This window comes from Rattus rattus, chromosome 1, assembly GCF_011064425.1.
Source record: "Rattus rattus isolate New Zealand chromosome 1, Rrattus_CSIRO_v1, whole genome shotgun sequence".
NCBI classification, from domain to species: Eukaryota; Metazoa; Chordata; class Mammalia; order Rodentia; family Muridae; genus Rattus; species Rattus rattus.
The window spans coordinates 21,590,380-21,609,866 of record NC_046154.1 but is presented as its reverse complement, the minus strand read 5'-3'; the positions used below and the strand labels follow the sequence as shown (position 1 = coordinate 21,609,866).

The window sequence follows — 19,487 nt, the reverse complement described above, 5'->3', positions numbered from 1 at the left end:
TATGTGCTAATGTGTATATGTGTGTGTATGTGTGTTTATGTGCTAGTGTGTGTGTGTTTATGTGCTAATGTGTATATGTGTGTGTATGTGTGTTTATGTGCTAGTGTGCGTATGTGTGTGCTGGTGTGTATATGTCTGTGTACTGGTACGTGTGTATGTATGTGTGTGTGCTGGTGTGTATCTCTGTATATATGTGAATATGTGAATGTGTGTGTTTAAGTGTATGAGTGTGCATATGTGTGAGTGTGTATGTTTGATCTTTCTTGTTTAATGGGTACAGAACCTGAAGAGCAATTCTCCAGTAAAATACCTTTAAAGGAAGAGCAAGCTGGGACAATTCCATGTACACATGCTGCCATCTAGTGGTGATTTGCTATATGACATGGTGAGGATTCTCTTTGGACTGAAATGGAAATAACCCCGATTTACAAGGGAGAAACACCTGCTTCCAGAGCTGGGTCAACTTGAGTATCCAGGAGGCGTGCCACAGAAGACAGTGGTGTCTTTGGGACACAGGTAGGTCCCTTGCAGTAAACTATCTGACTCAGATCATCAGCCCTAGCTTTGACAGGCTATCCTTGCCCTGGAGGACCTCACAGTCAGATGGAGGCAGAGGAAGGCATTGGAGGTGGGGGTGGGAGTCCTGTGTTCCAATCAAAGCCTTGGCATTTCCTGGGAATTTTTTGGATGGATGGAAAGTGTGACAAGACAAACTAGATTCTTTCTTCTTTGTGCAATTCCTGTGCAGATCAAAGACACAGATGGCTCAGAAGGTAAAGGTGCTGGGACCCACCCAGCAGAAAGAAAAAAACCACCTCTTGTGAGCTGTCTTCTGAGATTCCAGAAAGTTCACTAAGAAAAATCTAAAGTCAGCCTTAGGACCAGATTGGGCGTTTGATACCAGAGCCAAGTCATGAGTACCAGTCTTGGCAGAGCCCTGGGGACAGGTCCCAAGCTTCTGCTTTGGAAGCACTCTCCTCCGAAACTAGCTGTAGTTACAATTGTCCCCACTTACAATGACACCAAGAGAGTTCACTTCCAGGTAACAGTGGATCTCCTGAGCATTTAATAGAAAGACTCACACTCTGTTCTCAGAGGCGACTGGTGAACTGGTGTGAACTCAGAAAAAGGATTCTAAAGGCCTGAGGGTCGGATCCTGGTGGCTGTCTTTTGTCGGGTTTCTTTGTGCACCCCTTCCTCCTGTCTATAGCTTCTGTGGTCACATGAAATGGGTGTCCAGCATCTGCCCAGCTTCCCTGCTGCTGGGGTTTCTGGGAAGCTAATCCTCTAGACAGAGGGCAGCGAGGGATTAGAGCTGGGGAAACGAGGGCCACATCTGTCACTGCTGGGAGTTTGGGCAAAGCCCGTGCTGAGGCTTCAGGAGGACCCTGGGAACCCAGAGAAGCCAGGGGAAAGAGCTGAATTGTGGATCCTAGTAGATCCTTCTGGAAGTGAGTAAGATGCATGAGTCTAGGGCCTGACAGATAGTTGGAGGGAAGGCTGGGGGAGGGAGCGGGAATTAGATGCTTGGGTCTATTGGTAGATTTGGGGCAGGTCGGTGCCCACCTCCTGGTTTGCCTGAGATAGAAGAGTTTCTGGGTCTTCTAGTGCAAGAAGCAGGCCAGTTTTGGGCAATTGGGCACTGTGAGTCAGCCAGGCTTCTGAGCTTGGGAAATGGGGTCCCCTTCCCCACCATCCTCATCTTACTCCCTTTTCTAGCTCTTCTCTGTCCCCTCCTTTCCCAGGATGTGTCTTTATTGTTAATTTTATGTGTATGTGTGTTTCCCACATTCATGTTTGTATCACGTGTATGTCTGGTATCTCTGGAGAGTGTCAGGTCCCCAGGGACTGTGGTTACAGATAGTTGTGAGCTACCATGGAGATGCTGGGATTTGAACCCACATCCTCTGAAATAGAAGCCAGTGCTCTTAACCTCTAAGCCATCTCTCTGGTCCCTGTCTCCCCACTGTTCCCACTTCTTCTTGCATTTGCTCCTCTCAGTTTCCTGTCCTCTGGGTCTCCTGGGCTGCAGGCTGGAATCTTCAAGGAGCTGGATTGTCCATGCCTTGGGGAAGATGAAGCCTCGGGTGAGTCTCAAACAGGAAGTTGTCTTGGGTTAGCATTCATAGCTCCTCAGTGACTCTGCCCTCCTTCCCACCCTGGCTGCTTCACCCACACCTTCACTGGAGCCTCTGCCCTTCCTGTTTCTCTCTGTAACAAGTACAGCAATTATGACAGTTGTGCTAACAACACTCATCATTCCCGATCCATGCTCCCTACACAGCTCTGTAGGGCCTCACCTGAGCTCTCCCCGGGGGAAGGGGCAGTTGTCAGGTCCAAGAGGTGAAGTTATTTGTCCAGAGCTGGAAGACTCGGAGCTGGTCAGGTTCTGTTTGTTGCCCTTCCCAGAGTGTTCTACAAGTGATGTCACAATCTGTCAGTGTTTGAGAATGGCTTATTTCACTTAGTGCAGTGCATTTAAGATTCATCCATATTATCGTACCTATCAATACTCTATTCTTTATGTTGCTATCCAACATTCCATTGCATGGATGTCTGAACCTTATTTTTCCATTCAGCATTGAAGGACATTTGGTTGATTCAGGACTTTGAAAACTTATAAGTAGCTAGGGAGACGGCTCACTTGGTAAAGTGCTTGAGGACCCAAGTTCAACCCTCAGTACTATAACAAAGGTGGGGTGCAGTGGTGTGTTCCTTCAGTGCCAGTGCCAGGGAGGCAGGGATAGGCAGCTCTTTGGAGTTTTCTAGACAGCTGGCTTCCCCTAATCACAGAGTGTTCTAGCTGGAGGTCCTGCCTCAAAAAAACAAGGTGGAGAGCAATGAAGAAAGGTACCTGATGTTGACTTCTGATCTCTCAATGCACGCACATGCAAATGCACATGCGCATGGACATATACACATACACATAAACACACACATACATACACATACGCACATGCACACATGTGCACATACATACATACACTTATACACACATACACACATATATTCATACACATGCACACATACACACATATATTAATACACATACACATACATATAGACATACACACATGCACACATACACACATGCACACATGCATGCATACACACATGCACTCATACACACATGTACACATGCACACATGTACACATGCACTCATACACACGTGCATGCATACACACATACACTCATACACACATGCACACATACATATATGCACACATACACACATGCACACATACACACATGCACTCATATATACACACATGCACTCATACACACATGCACTCATACACACATGCACACATACATACATACACACACATGCACTCATACACACATGCACAATACACACATGCACACATACATACATACACACATGCACACATGCACTCATATACACATGCAGTCATACACACATACACACATGCACACATACACACAGAGAAAAAAACATAAGAATAAAGAACAGCTTCTGTATGGACCCCAAGTTCTAGAAGTGAAAAATAACTGTGAAGCCCAGTAGGATTTCCAGGTTTAAAAATAAGGATTCAACAGAGAATTCCTTCACACTAGAGAGCCTCCCCCGGGGTGGGGGATGTCTAGGTTTTCAATGGACCAGGAGGTGGGGCTAAATCTAGGCCTGTCTTTTGACTTACAGGACAGGGTTGACTGCTTTCACTTCAAAGCATTTTCTGAGAGGGTGGAAAACAATAATAGCTACTTGTGTCCAGGGGCAAGGATAATTTACACGGCTGCCTATAGAATGGGGCCTGCTTCTGTGTGGGTTAGCATCTCCCTGCCACATAAGAATGGCCGAGTCAGACGCTTGGTTCCCACAGACAGGAGGCGCTATTTGGGTACCAGCTCCATGAAGGGGGAGAGTCCTCAGGCTGGCTCACTGCCTCACCCCAGGAACCTGGTACTGCTCCTGGTGCCTAGTGGCTGCTCAGGAGAAAAGACAGGGATGAGGAAGGGAGCTTTCAGATGCAGGCACCTTGTCAGATACAGTTGAGAGCTGGGCAGGATGGATTTATGTAAAATTTCCTGGGGAGATGTGAGCAAATGTCTATTCATCCCAGAAAAAGCATCGCAGACATTTTTGTGACAGACCTCAGAAATGACCACACCCTAGTGTCGTTTAGTGAGCTAACAAGCGCATGGGGCCACACACAAGACTAGGGGTGCCCTGGTTTCATTCCTGTCCATCACAGAGCCTTCTCTATCTGTTTTGGAAGGGTGGCATGGGGAGAGATCCATCACAGTGAGCAGTATCCACAGGCTGGGAGCTTCAGGCATGCCCACTGGGTGCTCTATCTGTAACTTTGATTTTTTTTAAACCTATTTAATGATGGTTCTTTTTTTTTCTTTTTTTCGGAGCTGGGGACCGAACCCAGGGCCTTGCGCTTGCTAGGCAAGCGCTCTACCACTGAGCTAAATCCCCAACCCCTAATGATGGTTCTTAAATGGTTTAACCTCCCTTGTAGCCCACCACCCACCAGAGGCAGTGGAAGAGAAAGGATGGGGGTGGGGAGTAGACCTGTTTAAAAAGGTTCTTTGGAGCAACTCCCGTCTGTGTTGTCTGGAAATCAGCAGCTCGGTTCACAGGTCAGCAGGCAGTGGCAGCTCCATTCGCTTGCAAACACTTCAAGGACACAGCAGCGGTCCAGTTTGGTAGAGCCAGGATAGCAAACACAAACCAGCAGCAATGCCTAGCAGGGACAGCCAGGCTTCAGCCTCGGCCCTGGTCAGCAGGAGAGACCAGGAGGGATTCCAGGACAAGTTCTCGATGTGCTTCTCTCAGCGAAAAGAAAAATCAGTGAACACTCAAACTTACAAGTATCGCACAGCTAGTTCTATAAGCAAGCCAGGCTCAGCTCCCGTCACTGTAAGTCCCATTTATACCCTCCACACATCACATGGGTCTTGCCTCGGCATGTGAGTCTGTCTTAGCAGAACTCCAGGTGACTCTGTATCAGCTGACATCACTCTGCCAATCAGCCCAAGTCTAAGGAAGTGGTAAGCACCACCAGAAGTTTTTTTGGTGTGGTTTCCTCTCTATGGAGTCCTGACAAATGGAGCTCAACTAAGCAATGTAAGGCAGACCAATACATGCGTGTCATTAGAGAAGAACCCTTCATCACGTGTCCTTTCACATGCGTGCTTTAGCAGAACATCCTTTTACCTGCGTCTGCCTCAGTGAAACGTTCCTTCACACATCTGCCTTAGCCTTTCACCTGTGTCCACTTCAGGAAAATGCTCCTTCGCATGTTTGGGCCAGCAAAACACCATCTGACACAACTGACTTTCCAAAGAACCCTTAAGTTTCCACTTCCTAGGTTTAAGTGAGGAGCCTTGAAGTGCAAGAGAGGCAGGTACCCTGGAAGTGGTTGTGTCGAGACCCACTGTGCACACCTCAGATGTCTACTGAATAACCATCACACCAAAGGCTACAGAAGAGGATAAATAGATGGACGCCCCTGGCCTGGAGGGCCAGCTGACAGTGGGAGGGGTGGGATGGTACAGAATTGTTCTACACTAAGGAACTTGGACTTGCACTCCCTTACAGATGTGGCGTTGGGAGGGAAACAGGTGTGGAGAGTTGGGAAAGGCTTCCTGGAGGAGGCAGCCTTTCAGTAGGACTCAACGTCTTGATAAGCACAGAGGTGAGGTGAGGTGAGGTGAGGAGGTGAGGTGAGGTGAGGAGGTGAGGAGGTCAGGTGAGGTGAGGAGGTGAGGAGGTGAGCTGAGGTGAGGTGAGGAGGTGGGTGAGGAGGTGAGGTGAGGTGGGGGGTGAGGAGGTGAGGGAGGTGAGGAGGTGAGCTGAGGTGAGGTGAGGAGGTGAGGTGAGGTGAGGTGAGGGGAGGAGGTGAGGTGAGGTGAGGTAAGGTGAGGTGGAGGTGGGGGAGGTGAGGGAGGTGAGGTGGAGGTGGAGGTGGGAGGTGAGGTGAGGTGAGGTGAGGTGAGGTGAGAGCATTCCAGGAGTGCAGAGCTGATGAGGTCCTTACTGTGGTGAGACCCCCAGCTTCACAGCTAGCATTTTACTGAGGGTCAGTTCCTTTCCCTGCTGACCCTAGAAGCCATAGCCTGTATCTTTGTTTCTTCAGGCCCGCCAGCAGCCCCATCTTCTGAAAGGGAAGAAGAAATGGCTTTTGTGGGCCCTCAGCGGCTTCCTCTTCCTGTTCTCAGCGACCATGACTGGCTGCTTCCTGTGGCAGTACTACCTCCCCAAGCTGCAGAACGGTGAGTGAAGAAGCTGCTCACTTCCTCCTACCCCGCTGACGTGGGTCCCCCTGGAGCATCAAGGACCTGAGGGTGGAGGAGGACGGGTAAGCTTCGGAGTCAAGAGCGCAGGCCTCTGTTCTCAGTTCAAGTCACGCTGTTCATCTCTGGGTGGCTCACAGGACCTCTCTGGGCTTGGTCGAGCCCAAGAGAATCCTATTGCCATCAGAATCTCTGAAGACATCCAGCCTGGGGGTCAATTCCGCGTTCCTCAGAACCCACCTCAGTCTGGGGCAGGTGAGACAGCTCAGCCAATAAAGGCGGCGGGTGCCAGAAAAAACTAATGACTTGGGTTCCACCCCCAGGACCCATGTGAAGGCTGAAGGAGAGACCTGACTCCACAGACTTGGGCTCTGACTTTGGCATGCATGACACGACATGTGTGTGCACATGTGCATGCACGAGAGGAAGCACATGAACACAGAATTTAAAATTTTAGTGTTAAAAATTTAGCTGGGCAGGTGGTGAGGGTGCACACCTTTAATCCCAGCACTTGGGAGGCAGAGGCAGAGGCAGATGGATCTCTGAGTTCAGGGCTAGCCTGGTCTACAGAGTGAGTTCCAGGAGAGTCAGAGCTACACTGACAAACCCTGTCTCAAAGAAAAAAAATTAAGTCTAAACAGTGTTTCCCTTGCTTTGTGGGCTGGCCTAGACCTTACCCCTCCCTAAGACCCCTTCATTCCACCTAGGACTCCAGAGGGGCAAGTCACAGAAGGACACAGTCCTCTGTTGCTATAGCATCCGGTATCCCCAGTCTCCACTGCACTGGGGAGCAGCCTCTCCCGACCCTGTCACTCATATGGCCAAAGGCAGGTGCTCAGCAAGGGGCTGGGCCTCCCAGAACCCTGGAGGTACTGCAGACACAGCTCCTCTTACTGTCTCCCACCCCGGTCCTTTCCGGGGCAAATTCCTTTTCAAGGGACTTCTTTGTTGCTCAAGAAAACAGACTCCAGCTAGGCAGGCCTCGTTGCTCTAACTACCAGGCCATGATAGACAGATGGTACTGTAAATTCGAAGAATGAATTCTTAGCAGGAAACCTTAAGAGAGACATTTGAAATGCAAGCTGAGCTGTGTGAGCAGATCTGTGGATTCGAGTCAGCATTGACCCCTAACAAGCTTCCCCGGGTCTGGGCACATAGATACTTGCCACCAAGCCTGATAACCTGAACTTGATCCCAGGAACCCACATGGTGGACAAAGAAAAAAATTCCTACAGGTTGTCTTCTGATGTCAACACTCACACTGTGGCAAATCCCCCTCCCTGGCCTCCTACCCCCATGTGGGCACTTTCAGGCCCTACCCAGACTTGCTGACTCCATAACACATTTTGAGACTGTCCAGGTGCCTCTTGTGTGCCTGTGTTAGACCCACCCAGGTCCTAAGCTAAGGTTCTATCCAAGACGTCTACTCTAAACCTGTCTAGAAATAAACCACTCCAGGGCGTAGAGGTGCAGCTTAGTGCTTGTACTTGCCTACAGCATTCAAGGCCCTGGGTTCTATCCCCAGAACCATAAGGGAAAAAACCAAACACAGCGAACTTGCCGGCTGACAGTCCTATTGCTGGTCTAACCTACTCTCTTCAAGGAAGTATGTATGCAAGTCGCTTGGGATTGGAGCCTCCCTAGGGCCTTGTGCTCTCGGGGATAATTTCCCAGGCTTCTCCATGTGATGACAGCCACTCCTTGGACAAAGGCAGATAAGACTCACTTCATGACCTGCCACCCATATTCAGTTCTGGGTACACAATGAGCTGTCCCTGTTGCTTCAGGTCTGAAGCCCCACTGGGGTTTCAAGCTCACATCACCCAGACATACAAAACTAGCTTGAGGTATGGATGGATGGATGGATGGATGGATGGATGGATGATGGATGGATGGGTGGATGGATGAGTAGGTGAGTGGATGGATGGGTGGGTGAATGGAGTGTAAATGGATGGATGGCTGAATGGATGGATGGATGGTGGATGGATGGTGGGTGGATGGATGGGTGGATGGATGGGTGGATGGATGGATGGATGGATGGGTGGATGGATGAATAGGTGAGTGGATGGGTGGGTGGGTGAATGGAGTGTAGATGGATGGATGGATGAATGGATGGATGGGTGGTAGATGGATGGATGGGCAGATGGATGGATGAATGGGTGGATGGATGGGATGGGTGGATGGATGGTGGATGGATGGGTGGATGGATGGTGGATGGATGGATGGATGGGTGGATTGATGAATGGATGGATGGTAGATGGATGCCTGTTGGTGAGAGAATGTCCCCAAGACATGGCTCTGGTCTTTGCTATAGCCTCCCTGTCCTCTAAGATGTCCCTTTGCCTTTGATCTGGCTTCTTCTGTATTTACCTCCTGATGCACCCTTTAGGTTCCTTGAAGTCAGAGGTGCCCCCAGCCCAGGTGAGGATGTGTCCCCGGCACCCTGAGCTTGTACCTCTTGCTCACCCGCTGCCAGTGCTGAAGGAGGCCTTGGAGAAGGTTAGTGATGGCCTAGGAGGCTTCTTCCTGGGAGAGTGGTAACACTTGGTAGAGGAAGATTATTACTCTCTGTGCTGTGGCAGTCATTCCTTCGCTCAACATGCTCGTTTGTTTGGTTTTGGTTTTGGTTTCCAAAAGGGTTCGCCTGTATAACAGCCCTGGCTGTGCTGGAATTTGATTTGTAGATCAGGCTGGCCTCAAAGATAGATGGCCCTACCTTTGCCTCCTGAGTGCACGGATTACAGGCATGAGCCACCACGCTCAGCTTTCAATGTATATTTCTTGAGTGCCTGTTCTGTGACTAGAATCCTAGTGCCCGGGAGGCAGAGGCTAGAGGATCAATGCAGGTTTGAGGCTAGCCTGGTCTACATAGTAAGATCTAGGCCAGAAAGGGTGGGGGCAGATTAACTGTAGGTGAAGGAAGCAGCTGAGGGAGCACACATATCTTAGTTAGGGTTTCCATTGCTGTAAAGAGACACCATGACCAAGGCAAACACTAGAAAGGACAACATTTTATTGGGACTGCCTTACAGGTTTAGAGGTTCAGTCCATTATCATCAAGGGGGGAGCGTGGCAGCCTCCAGGCAGACACAGTGCTGGAGAAGGAGCCAAGAGTTCTACATCTTGACCTAAAGGTAGTCGGGAGAAGACTGGCACTCTCAGGTAGTGAAGAGGAAGCTCTCTTCTACAATGGGTGGAGCCTGAGCATAGGAGGAGACTCCAAAGCCCACCCCCACAGTGACACACTTCCTCCAACAAGGCCACACCTCCTAATAGTACCACCCCCTATGGGTTGAGCACATTCAGTTCATTGCAACATACTTCGCTTGGTGGTGGGGGGCACACACCTTTAATCCCAGCACTGGGAGGCAGAGGCAGTTGGATCTCTGAGTTCAAGACCAATCTGGTCTACAGAGTGAGTTCCAGGACAGCCAAGGATACACAGAGAAACCCTGACTTGAAAAAACAAAACAAAACAACAAAAAGAGAACATATTTTTGACTCAAGATTGGGAGTCGGGCATGAGTGGTACACACACACACACACACACACACACACACACACACACACACACACACATTCTTTAGGGAGCCCTATGTCTAAAACAGGTGAATCAGGCCCTCACAGAGTATGAGATCCCAGGGTCTATAGGCTCCTAGGGTACAGGGTGGGTATACTGAGGCAGAGGCTGTTACTGAACCTACATTCTGTCCCTACTCTCTCTCAAGGTGGATGGGATTCTGCGCAAGGCGATGTTGGCCCCGGGCCTGGCTGCCATGTCTGCCCTTGTTATCCATAATGACACTGTGCTCTGGACTGGGAACTTCGGGAGGAAAAATGGCTCAGATCCAAATTCTGGAACCCCTAATGAGCATACTATGTACCGGTCAGTGGGGTGCCCTCCAGGGTCTCAGAAGGGACAGTGAGGATGGCAAGCCAAGCAGGTATCGGAGGCAGGACATTCAAGAGGGGTGGGGTCCCAGCTGCCAGGGCCTGGTAGTTCTGTAGGAAATAGAGGCTCAGAGAAGACCAGGAAGTATGAGTGCCCAATGTCACACCACAGGGACCACAGGTCAAATGAGAAAAGGATCCTGTCTCCCCTCCATGTGCCACCTAGGGGCGATCACCAGCTCCTAGCCCTCTTCTACATCCCTGTGAGTGAGTGGCATTGACCCTGTTGGAGGCAGCTGGGGACACGTGGCTGCATGCCCAGAGCGTTTTTCCTTAGGTGCTGTCTGCAGAGTTCTCAAAGCTGCAACAAGGGACACACTTGATCCCAGGGATACTGTGGGACCTCAGGGGTTTTTCAGGATTTAACCTTCATACTGTACTTCTGTGGTACCAAGCACAGGGCCCAGAGTCCCAGTTGCCTTGCTTACTGTGTATGTACTACCTGGCATGCTGAGTGCTCCCCATGTGTGTGCACGTGCATGTGCACATGCACACATGGACATTCACACAGGCACATACACACACACACACACACACAGGCATACACAGACACACACAGACACAGCAACACACAGACACAGACACACGCACACACAGACATAGACACACAGACACAGACACACACACATAGGCACACACAGACACACACATATACACAGACACAGACACACACACACAGACACAGGCACACACACACACAGAGGCACACGCAGGCACACACACACAGACACAGACAGACACACACACACAGGCACACACAGATACACACAGACACAGACAGACAGACACACACAAAGGCACACACAGGCATACACACACAGACACACACACACAGACACACACAGACAGACACAGACACAGACACACATGTACACAGATACACACACACAGAGACACACACACAGGTATACACAGACACACACACAGACACAGACACACATGCACACAGAGACACACACACAGAGACACACACACAGGTATACACAGGCACAGACACAGACACACACACACACACACACACACACACACACACACACACACACCCCACTCTATCTCTATTGTACTCCATGAAACCAACAATTAAACTCTTAGAAAGGTCTAGTAACTTGCCCAAAGCCACACAGCCAGTGAGAGATAGGACTGACCAAACCCCAGCTCTGCTCCAGTACTGGTGTGGTAAGAGGGTTAGTGGGAAAGGGTGCTGAGCTGTCCATCCTCTCCTAGCTTTCTAGAACATCATTCTAAGTATCCACAGGCAGCTCTGCTGAGCCTGGGGATTCAGTCCAAGATGCAGACTGAAAGGAAAAGTATCAATCGGCTCGGGATGCCCAAGACCAAGTTCTCAGCACGAAGGAAACCTGATCAGCTCAGGACCCCCGACACCAAGTTCTCAGTACAAAGATTTAGTTGTCCCAGAGCAACAGAGAACAGGGACAAGGGACAAAGACAGGAGATAGAGAAAGAGAAGGGGAGGGGAACATGGGAGAGGAGCAAGTGGCATTTGCTGTGCAGGACAAAGGACTGGCTCTGGCTAGAGAAGACGGATGCAGCACACATCAAAATGGTAGTTTATAAAGGTAGAAGAGGAAATCCCATTTTTAGAATAAGGTGTTTAATTTTAATTGGGCGTGTTAATTAAGTGAGCCAAAGGGGGTTTTTGACTGTTGGACTTGAATACTTTGATAGCTGGACCTTGGTAATCAGCCTCAGGAGGAGGAAATGGCCAAATAAGGGAACTGACCTTGGCAGCCAGCTTTAGGAATATAATCTAATGGTTTTTTTTAGCAAAGCAGAGAGAGAGATCGGGGAGAAGGGCAGGGCCTGCCAGAGCCATGCTCGCCACACTTGAACTGGCCAGGGTCTCAGTGTAGAATCTAGCATGTGAGAGGCTGAAGGCTGGGCACACCGTGGGGAGTGGATGTGGGGCTGACAAGTTGCCCTCTGCACTCCTATATCCCAACAGAATTGCCAGCATCTCCAAGATCTTCCCTGTCCTCATGCTGTACCGTCTGTGGGAGGAGGGCATCGTGGCCTCCCTGGACGACCCTCTGGAGCGATATGCCAGCACCTTCTCCATCAACAACCCGTTGGGCACAGCCCAAGGCCCTGAAGCACAGGACCCAATGGGGGAATTTGAAGAGATGGGCTCCCTCCCAAGCCCATCCCCTGTCACTCTCCGGAGGATGGCCAGTCAGTTGTCAGGTGAGCCTTGGATTTGTCCAGCTGAGTCAATCCACACCAGAGGAGCTTGGGGCAGGCACCTGACACAGATTCCCAAACATTGGGACCCTGCTCTGGTACCTGAGCGGCCATGCTTCTAAACTGTGGGCCATTGGAGGTGGCAGGGTAGAAAGAGCTGAGGTGAGCCTGAGACGGTTTTTTTTTTTTGTTGTTGTTGTTAAACTTATTTGTAAAATGTATGTGTGTGCACATGTGTGTGCATGAGTATGTGCTCTATGCACATGACTGCCCACAGAGGTGTTACTCAGATCCTCCAGGGCTGAAGTTATAGGTGAGTGCTGGGAACTGGACTTGGGTCTTGTGGAAAAGCAGCTTTATTACTCCAGCACTGGGAATTTTATTTTATTTTACTGAGACAGGGTCTCTTGTAGCCCAGGCTGGCTTCAAATTCATTCTGTAGCTCAGGATGACCCTGGACTTTTGATCCTTACTCTACCTTCGTTCGGAGTGCTAAGATTACATGTATGTGTCACTCTATCTAATATGTTCATTGTTGGGGAGGGAACTGAGGGCTTCACGCATTCGATGGTGAGCTCTGCCCCTGCCCTTGAACCTGGGAGTATGGATCAGGCAGGAAAACAAGTTCACAGACCAAGGAGCCAGGATCCATGTTCAATGACAGTGGCAAGGCAACAAGTTAAAACCAGTAGGGAACTCTACAGTGAAGCCCTAGATTCCCTGAACACACATAAAGATCACATGGAAAGCCACAGCCCACGGGACATGGGTGAAAGGCAGAGCTGACATCATGCAGAAAAGGCTCTGAAGAAATAGTAAACGATGACAGCCTTTGTTCACCATAATATACATGCAAACTCAAACTACACAGAGACACACTTTCCCTGTCAGACCAACAAAGATCAAAATCGTAGGTATACTGAATGGAGAAACCACAGAGACAATGTCCTCATCTACACCGTGTGGGGGGGTTTGGGGGGGCAGATTTAAATTGATGACCCTCTGTGCTGGATAGTTTTATGTCAGCATGACAGAAGTTAAAGTCATCCATGAGAAGGGAATCTAGTAAATTAGGAAAATGCCTCCATAAGATCGGGGCGTACACAAGCCTGTAGGGTGCTTTCTTAATTAGTGATTGATGTGGGAGGGCCCAGCCCACTGTGGGTGGGGCCATCCATGGACTGATTCTGGGTTCTTTAAGAAAGCAGACTGAGTAAGCCATGAGGAGCAAGCACCCTTCCATGGCCTCTGCATCAGCGCCTGCTTTCAGGTTCCTGCCCTGTTTGAGTGCCTGTCCTGACTTCCTTCAGTGACGAACAGCAAGTGTTAGCATAAGCCAAATAAACCACCCTTTCCCCCCCAAGTTGCTTTGGTTATCATCTCAGCAATAGGAACCTAAGACACTCCCCCAATAAACAAACAAACAGATAAAACCCGTATGAAGGCAAATTCAAATTATTTATCACCATTGTATTCTCGCCTTACCTTTTTCTGAGATAGGGTCTCACGTAGGCCAGGCTTTCCTCACACTCTCTGTGTAGCTGAGGAGGCCTCTTTGAAATCCTGTTCCTCCCACCTCCACTTCCTGAGTGCTGTCTCCACACCAGGCTGTCTGTCCCCGTTTACTGTGGCTGGAGATCAGCAGTACAGTGTCTCATGGCATGTGGCAAGCTCGGAACTGAGCTCCAGTCATAGAGAAGAAAGGGCATATATTCCCCGTGAGTGAGAATTTTATTTCTAGAAAATTCTACCAAGGGTGACCTCACCCTGTGTAGCGTAAAGCATGCTCACAATTGTTCACTACACAGGGTTCACAGTAACAAGAGAGGAGCCAGTGTGGGGTACATAGCTGAGGCCCAGCACTCCCAAGAGGAGGCAAGAGGATCAGGAGTTCAAAGCCAGTCTGGGCTACACAGTGAGTTCAAAACCAGCCTGGGCTCCCATGAGACCCTCCCAAAACACCAAAACTAAAACTAGAAGCAACAACCTACATGTTCTTTGCTAGGGGAATGGCTATGCAATAAAATACTGTATAGCTCTAAATGATAGTGTCCTTTGTTTACTGACCTGAAATAAAGTGTTAAGTAGAAGAAAAATGCATATATTATATGTACTACAGAAATAAACATAAAATTATATAAATACAAAATTATAAAATCGTGTTTATGGTGAGGCAGGTGTAATGTATACTCATTATATAACATGCTGTGTGTTATATACCTATTGTTCTTTTTTACATCTTTAATTCATTTTGGTGGGGGGGGCGTGCATGCTATGATACTTGTATGATTGTCAGAGGACAACTCATGGGAGTTCTTTCTTTCCACCATGGGGGTTTCTTGGATTGAACTCAGGATTGTTGGCAAGCACCTTTACCAGATAAGCCATCTTGCCAGCCCTAAATGTTAAATATTTCAGTAGTAAATGCTTTTGGGAGGACCGGGCTTGGTGGTACTTGCCTGCAATCCCAACACTTGGGAGGGAGAGTGGAGAGAAGAAAGAGACAAGAATGTTTGCTTCTGGAAGGGGAACCAGTGGCAGGCTGGAGTGGGGAGGCATGAGAGAAATGTGATTTGGTGGTGTTCTAGGGAAAGGACTTCCTCAGCAATGCACAAGTCCTACAGGTCTGACCACTGCTCTTTCCCAGGACTTCCCCGAAGGCTCAGGGGCACTTCGCTGCTGTGGAAGGGCAGCACCCAGGAGGCTCTGAGCCTGCTCAAGGATGACGTCCTGGTGGCTGACCCAGGAACCAGGTGAGGAGTGTGCCCTGAAGCCCAGCCACACATGCTACAGACGGTCAGAGTCAGGAAGGTTCTGGGGATCACTGGATAGAATCAAATCATACACCCAGAAAGACTAAGGCCCGTAGGGGCAAGCCTAGCAAGGTCTGGGAGAGTTGGGCTCAGACCCCAGGTCTGTTCCAGTCTCCCTGTCCCTCATTAACTGGATTGTTTATTAAGAATCCACTTGGGGGGCTGGAAAGATGGCTCAGTGGTTAAGAGCTCTGACTGCTCTTCCAGAGGTCCTGAGTTCAAATCCCAGCAACCATATGGTGGCTCACAACCATCTGTAATGGGGTCTGATGCCCTTTTCTGGTGTGTCTGAAGATAGCTACAGCGTACTTATAAAGTAAAAATAAATAAAATAAATCTTTAAAAAAAAAAAAAGAAGGGGTTGGGATTTAGCTCAGTGGTAGAGCGCTTGCCTAGGAAGTGCAAGGCCCTGGGTTTGGTCCCCAGCTCCAAAAAAAAAGAACCAAAAAAAAAAAAAAAAAAAAAAAAAAGAATCCACTTGGGGCTGGAGAGATGGCTCAGCGGTAAAGAACTGGATGTTCTTCCAGAGGCACTGAGTTCAATTCCCAGCACCTACATGGTGGCTCACAACCGTCTGTAATGGGATCTGGCGCCCTCCTCTGGCACACAAGTGTACATGCAGATAGAGCATTCTTAGACATAAAAGAAATAAACCTTAAAACAAAAAAGAATCTACTTTAATCCCAACACTTGGGAGGCTGAGACAGGAGAATAGAGAGATGGAGGCCAGTTTGGGCTACACAATGAGATTTTCTAAAACAAACAAAAACAAGACACAAGAGGCAATCAAGGCAACTACCCTAACCCAGCATCTGCTAAGCACCGGATATACCAGCAAACAAATCTGACTGTGTTAGGTTTTTATTGCTGTGAAGAGACACCATGACCAAAGCAACTTTTATAAAGGAAAACATTTAACTGGGGCTGGCTTACAGCTTCAGAGGTTCAGTCCATTACCATCAGAGTGGGAAGCAAGGCAGTGTGCAGGCAGATTGGGTGCTGGAGGAGCTGAGAATTCCACATGTTGAGCTGAAAATAGCAGAAGGGGACTGTAATTTCATACTGGGCGGAGCTTATGCATAAGAGGCCTCAAAGCCCACCTACATAGTAACACACTTCTTCCAACAAGGCCACACCTCCTAATAGTTCCACTTCCCATGGGCCAAGCATATTCAAATCACCATATAGCCCAAAGCCCCCTTTTACAGTTTGTACTGGTGAGGGAGACACAGTGAAGAAATAAACGAAACAAACAGTGTTTTGCCATAATGGATATGAATAGTACATAGTTAAAGGTCTGACTACTGAACATGAAGTCTAGCTTTGAGCGCTTGGGGTAGGGGGTGAGGCAGTTGACTCTTGTCTCCCTGGGCCAGATTTCCCTCTGCTTCTCCAAATACTAGACTAAAGGCCTTGCTTCCTTTTCCTCCTGGTGCCACCACACTGTCCTCAGGATCATATCCAGGACCCCTATCATGATGCTCTCTCCTTTCCATTCAGCTGCCACCTTACTGTCCTGGGGATCACATAGAGCACCCCATCCTTGCCCCTTTTCTTACTACAGATGCCACTACAGCACGCTGGCCTTCTCTCTCCTAGCCCATGTGCTGGCTGCGCACAGGGCACAGGGAGACTATGAGCGCTGGGTGTCTGAGCAGGTGCTGGAACCGCTGGGGATGAGTGACACCGGCTTTGCCTTGACGGGAGCAGTGCGCGCACGCCTGGCTGCCGGTTTCTATGGTAGTGGCAGGTCCGCGCCGTTGTACGACCTGGGCTGGTACCGGCCATCGGGCCAAATGTACTCGACAGCTGCCGACCTGGCCAGGCTTGCGGCTGCACTCATGGGTGCAGGACCCCGACGGCTGCTACGACCTGATAGCCTAGCCACACTACTGGCACCACTACGCGCCTGCACCCACGGCTACTTTGCTAGTGAAACCGGCACACCCTGGGAGTTCCACGAGAGGCTCGGATATCGCGTGGCGCGCAAGGATGGCGACTTGGACGGCTATGCCGCCAGCCTGGCGCTCGTGCCACCGCTACGCTTGGGATTTGTGCTATTACTGGCGGGACCTCGCCCACCCACGCATGACCTGGTGGCTGACGCCCTGGACACGCTGCTGCCTGCCCTGGAGCGCGCACTGCGCGATGCTGAGCTTGTCCCCGCGCCCCCGCCCCGCGCGCGCCCGTTCGCCGGCTTCTTCACCTTCGCCAACCGCACCTTCTACGAGGTGCGCGCCTCCGGGCCTCGCGGCGAGCTGCGCTTGCGCCAGTTTGGGCCGCGCGTGGAGGCGCTCGTGCCCGCCGCCTTCCGATCGCTCGCTCTGCGCCACGTGCGCGGCCGCGTCTTCCAGTTGCACGTGGCGCGTGAGTTCCCGTGCGCGCTGCCGCTCGCAGACGCCTGGCTGTCTCTGGAGGCCCAGCACGGGCAGCTGGTGCGGTTCTACCCGCTGGATCGCCACGGGCTGGCGCCAGGCTTCGACGTGCCGGGCCTCAACACCTACGGAGTGTTGCGCCTGCCACGCCGGCCGGTGTTCGGCTCCCAGTGAGCTGGGCAAACCCCACGCGCGTGCGTCCACACATGCCTTTGCATTGTCTATGCTTGCAACCCTCTGCATACCTTCCAGCCTGCCCACGCCCACCTCCAGCTTTCCTCTTATCTGTAGCCTCCCTGTCTCCTCCAATCTCTCCCTCTCCCCTACACTGCCTGACACCCTCTTGCTCCCCACCCCTGCAACCTCCTCTGCCTTTAGCCTCACCCCCACTTCAGCCTCCCCTGCAGGGTGTCTATCCGGCTCCAGCCTTTCCTTTCCTCCAGCTTCCTACCCGTGGTTGGCAGGCAGGCCAACCAGAGGGAGGACTCAGTAGTTGGCAAAGTGGGGTCTTCTTGGACCACAGCTAGTTTCAAACTCCTCTTCTTCTCCTGAGAGGAAGAGTTATACAGGAATTTACAGTAAGCATGTAAACATTTAGGCGTTGTCTAGACCAGATAATACAGAGCAGTGCTTGTGTCCATTGAAACAAGGACAAAATGCCAGGATCTTGCCAGGGCCTTGCGCTAGCAAATGCTCTACTACTTAGCTAAATCCCCAACCCCTTGTTTTTGTTTTTAATTTGCCTAAAATTAAAGGCACCATCAGGTTTGTTTATGTGTTTATCTAGCGAGCCTGCAGATAGAACTCAAAGCACCGTGTGCTGGGTTAAGTGCTCTACCGACTGAACTACGTTCCCAGACTGAGCTGGACGATTTAGAGAAATACTTATACCCATCCTGGCAATCAAGATACAGGAGATTCCCCTCACTCCTAATCCACCCGGTACTCTTCCTTTGTGGTCCCGCCCCTCCCTCTGCTCCTCCCCCAAGCCCCAGGCAACCACGGATCTGCCTCTTGTCAGTTTAGATTAGTTTCACCAGCTCCAGGGTTGGTGCGAATGGGATCACACAGAGGAGGCGATCCCCTCGGACTCAGCGAGCTGGTTTTGAGGTCCGAGTCTGTGTGTGTCCATAGTTCATCACTGATTTTATTCCACGGTATGGCCGGGACAGCTTGCCTTTTCACCCGCTGATGGACGTTTGGGTCGTTGCCGGAAGGGGCTGTTAGGAGAGAGGCTTGTGTGCACGGGCTCCTGTGTGCCCAGGCTTTCATGCTTTGGGGGTAAGTTTCTAGATGTGACTGCCAGGCAGTTTTCCAAAAGCCTTGTGCCACGTACCTTTCGCACACGGAAATAGGTGACAGTTCTGTTGCCCATATATAGGGAGACACTTGGCGCTCTCGGTCTTTTTAATTTTAGCTATGCTGGGTAGTTCTGAAATCATATCGCACTGTGGTTTTAACTGTATTCTATTTATTGAATTGTAAAAGATATATATATGATATATATATGTTATATATATATATCATATATATATATACACATGCCATCTTCTGGATTCAGTTCCCCCCCAGTCTTTGGATTGATTTTGCACTTTCCTTTTTTTATGGAAGTCAGTATTTATGTATGTATTTTGAGACACAATCTCCGTGGTCCAACTGCCCTACAACCACGAGGTGCGCGCCTCGTATATATCAGTATATACATATACTGATATATATAATGATATAGCCCAGGGTTGACCTTGAACTTCTGATCCTCCTACCTTCACCTCTGAGGGTTGAGATTACAGACATGCACCACCATACCTTGTTTACATAGTACTGGGCCCAACCCGTCAAGGTTTCATGCGTGCTAGGCAAACCATTCTATGGAAGCTATAC

At 50.0% G+C, this 19,487-nt stretch overlaps 1 protein-coding gene across 1 annotated transcript; it reads left to right on the top strand.

The window, feature by feature from the left end:
• Positions 1-4,712: 4,712 nt before the first annotated feature.
• On the top strand, positions 4,713-17,780 carry Lactbl1 (lactamase beta like 1). The gene is made up of 7 exons (XM_032890994.1): positions 4,713-4,892; positions 6,091-6,247; positions 8,658-8,767; positions 9,997-10,154; positions 12,183-12,421; positions 15,066-15,171; positions 16,796-17,780. Exons 1-7 carry the CDS (start codon positions 4,713-4,715, stop codon positions 17,778-17,780), a joined length of 1,935 nt encoding a protein of 644 aa, XP_032746885.1.
• Positions 17,781-19,487: the final 1,707 nt, after the last annotated feature.

Bases quoted from the DNA above. Each gene is read 5' to 3' on its own strand.
- Lactbl1 (XM_032890994.1), top strand. From the start codon at position 4,713: ATGCCTAGCAGGGACAGCCAGGCTTCAGCCTCGGCCCTGGTCAGCAGG. The intron at 12,422-15,065 runs GTGAGCCTTGGA...GCTCTTTCCCAG, and splicing joins GATGGCCAGTCAGTTGTCAG to GACTTCCCCGAAGGCTCAGG. The intron at 15,172-16,795 runs GTGAGGAGTGTG...TTCTTACTACAG, and splicing joins GTGGCTGACCCAGGAACCAG to ATGCCACTACAGCACGCTGG.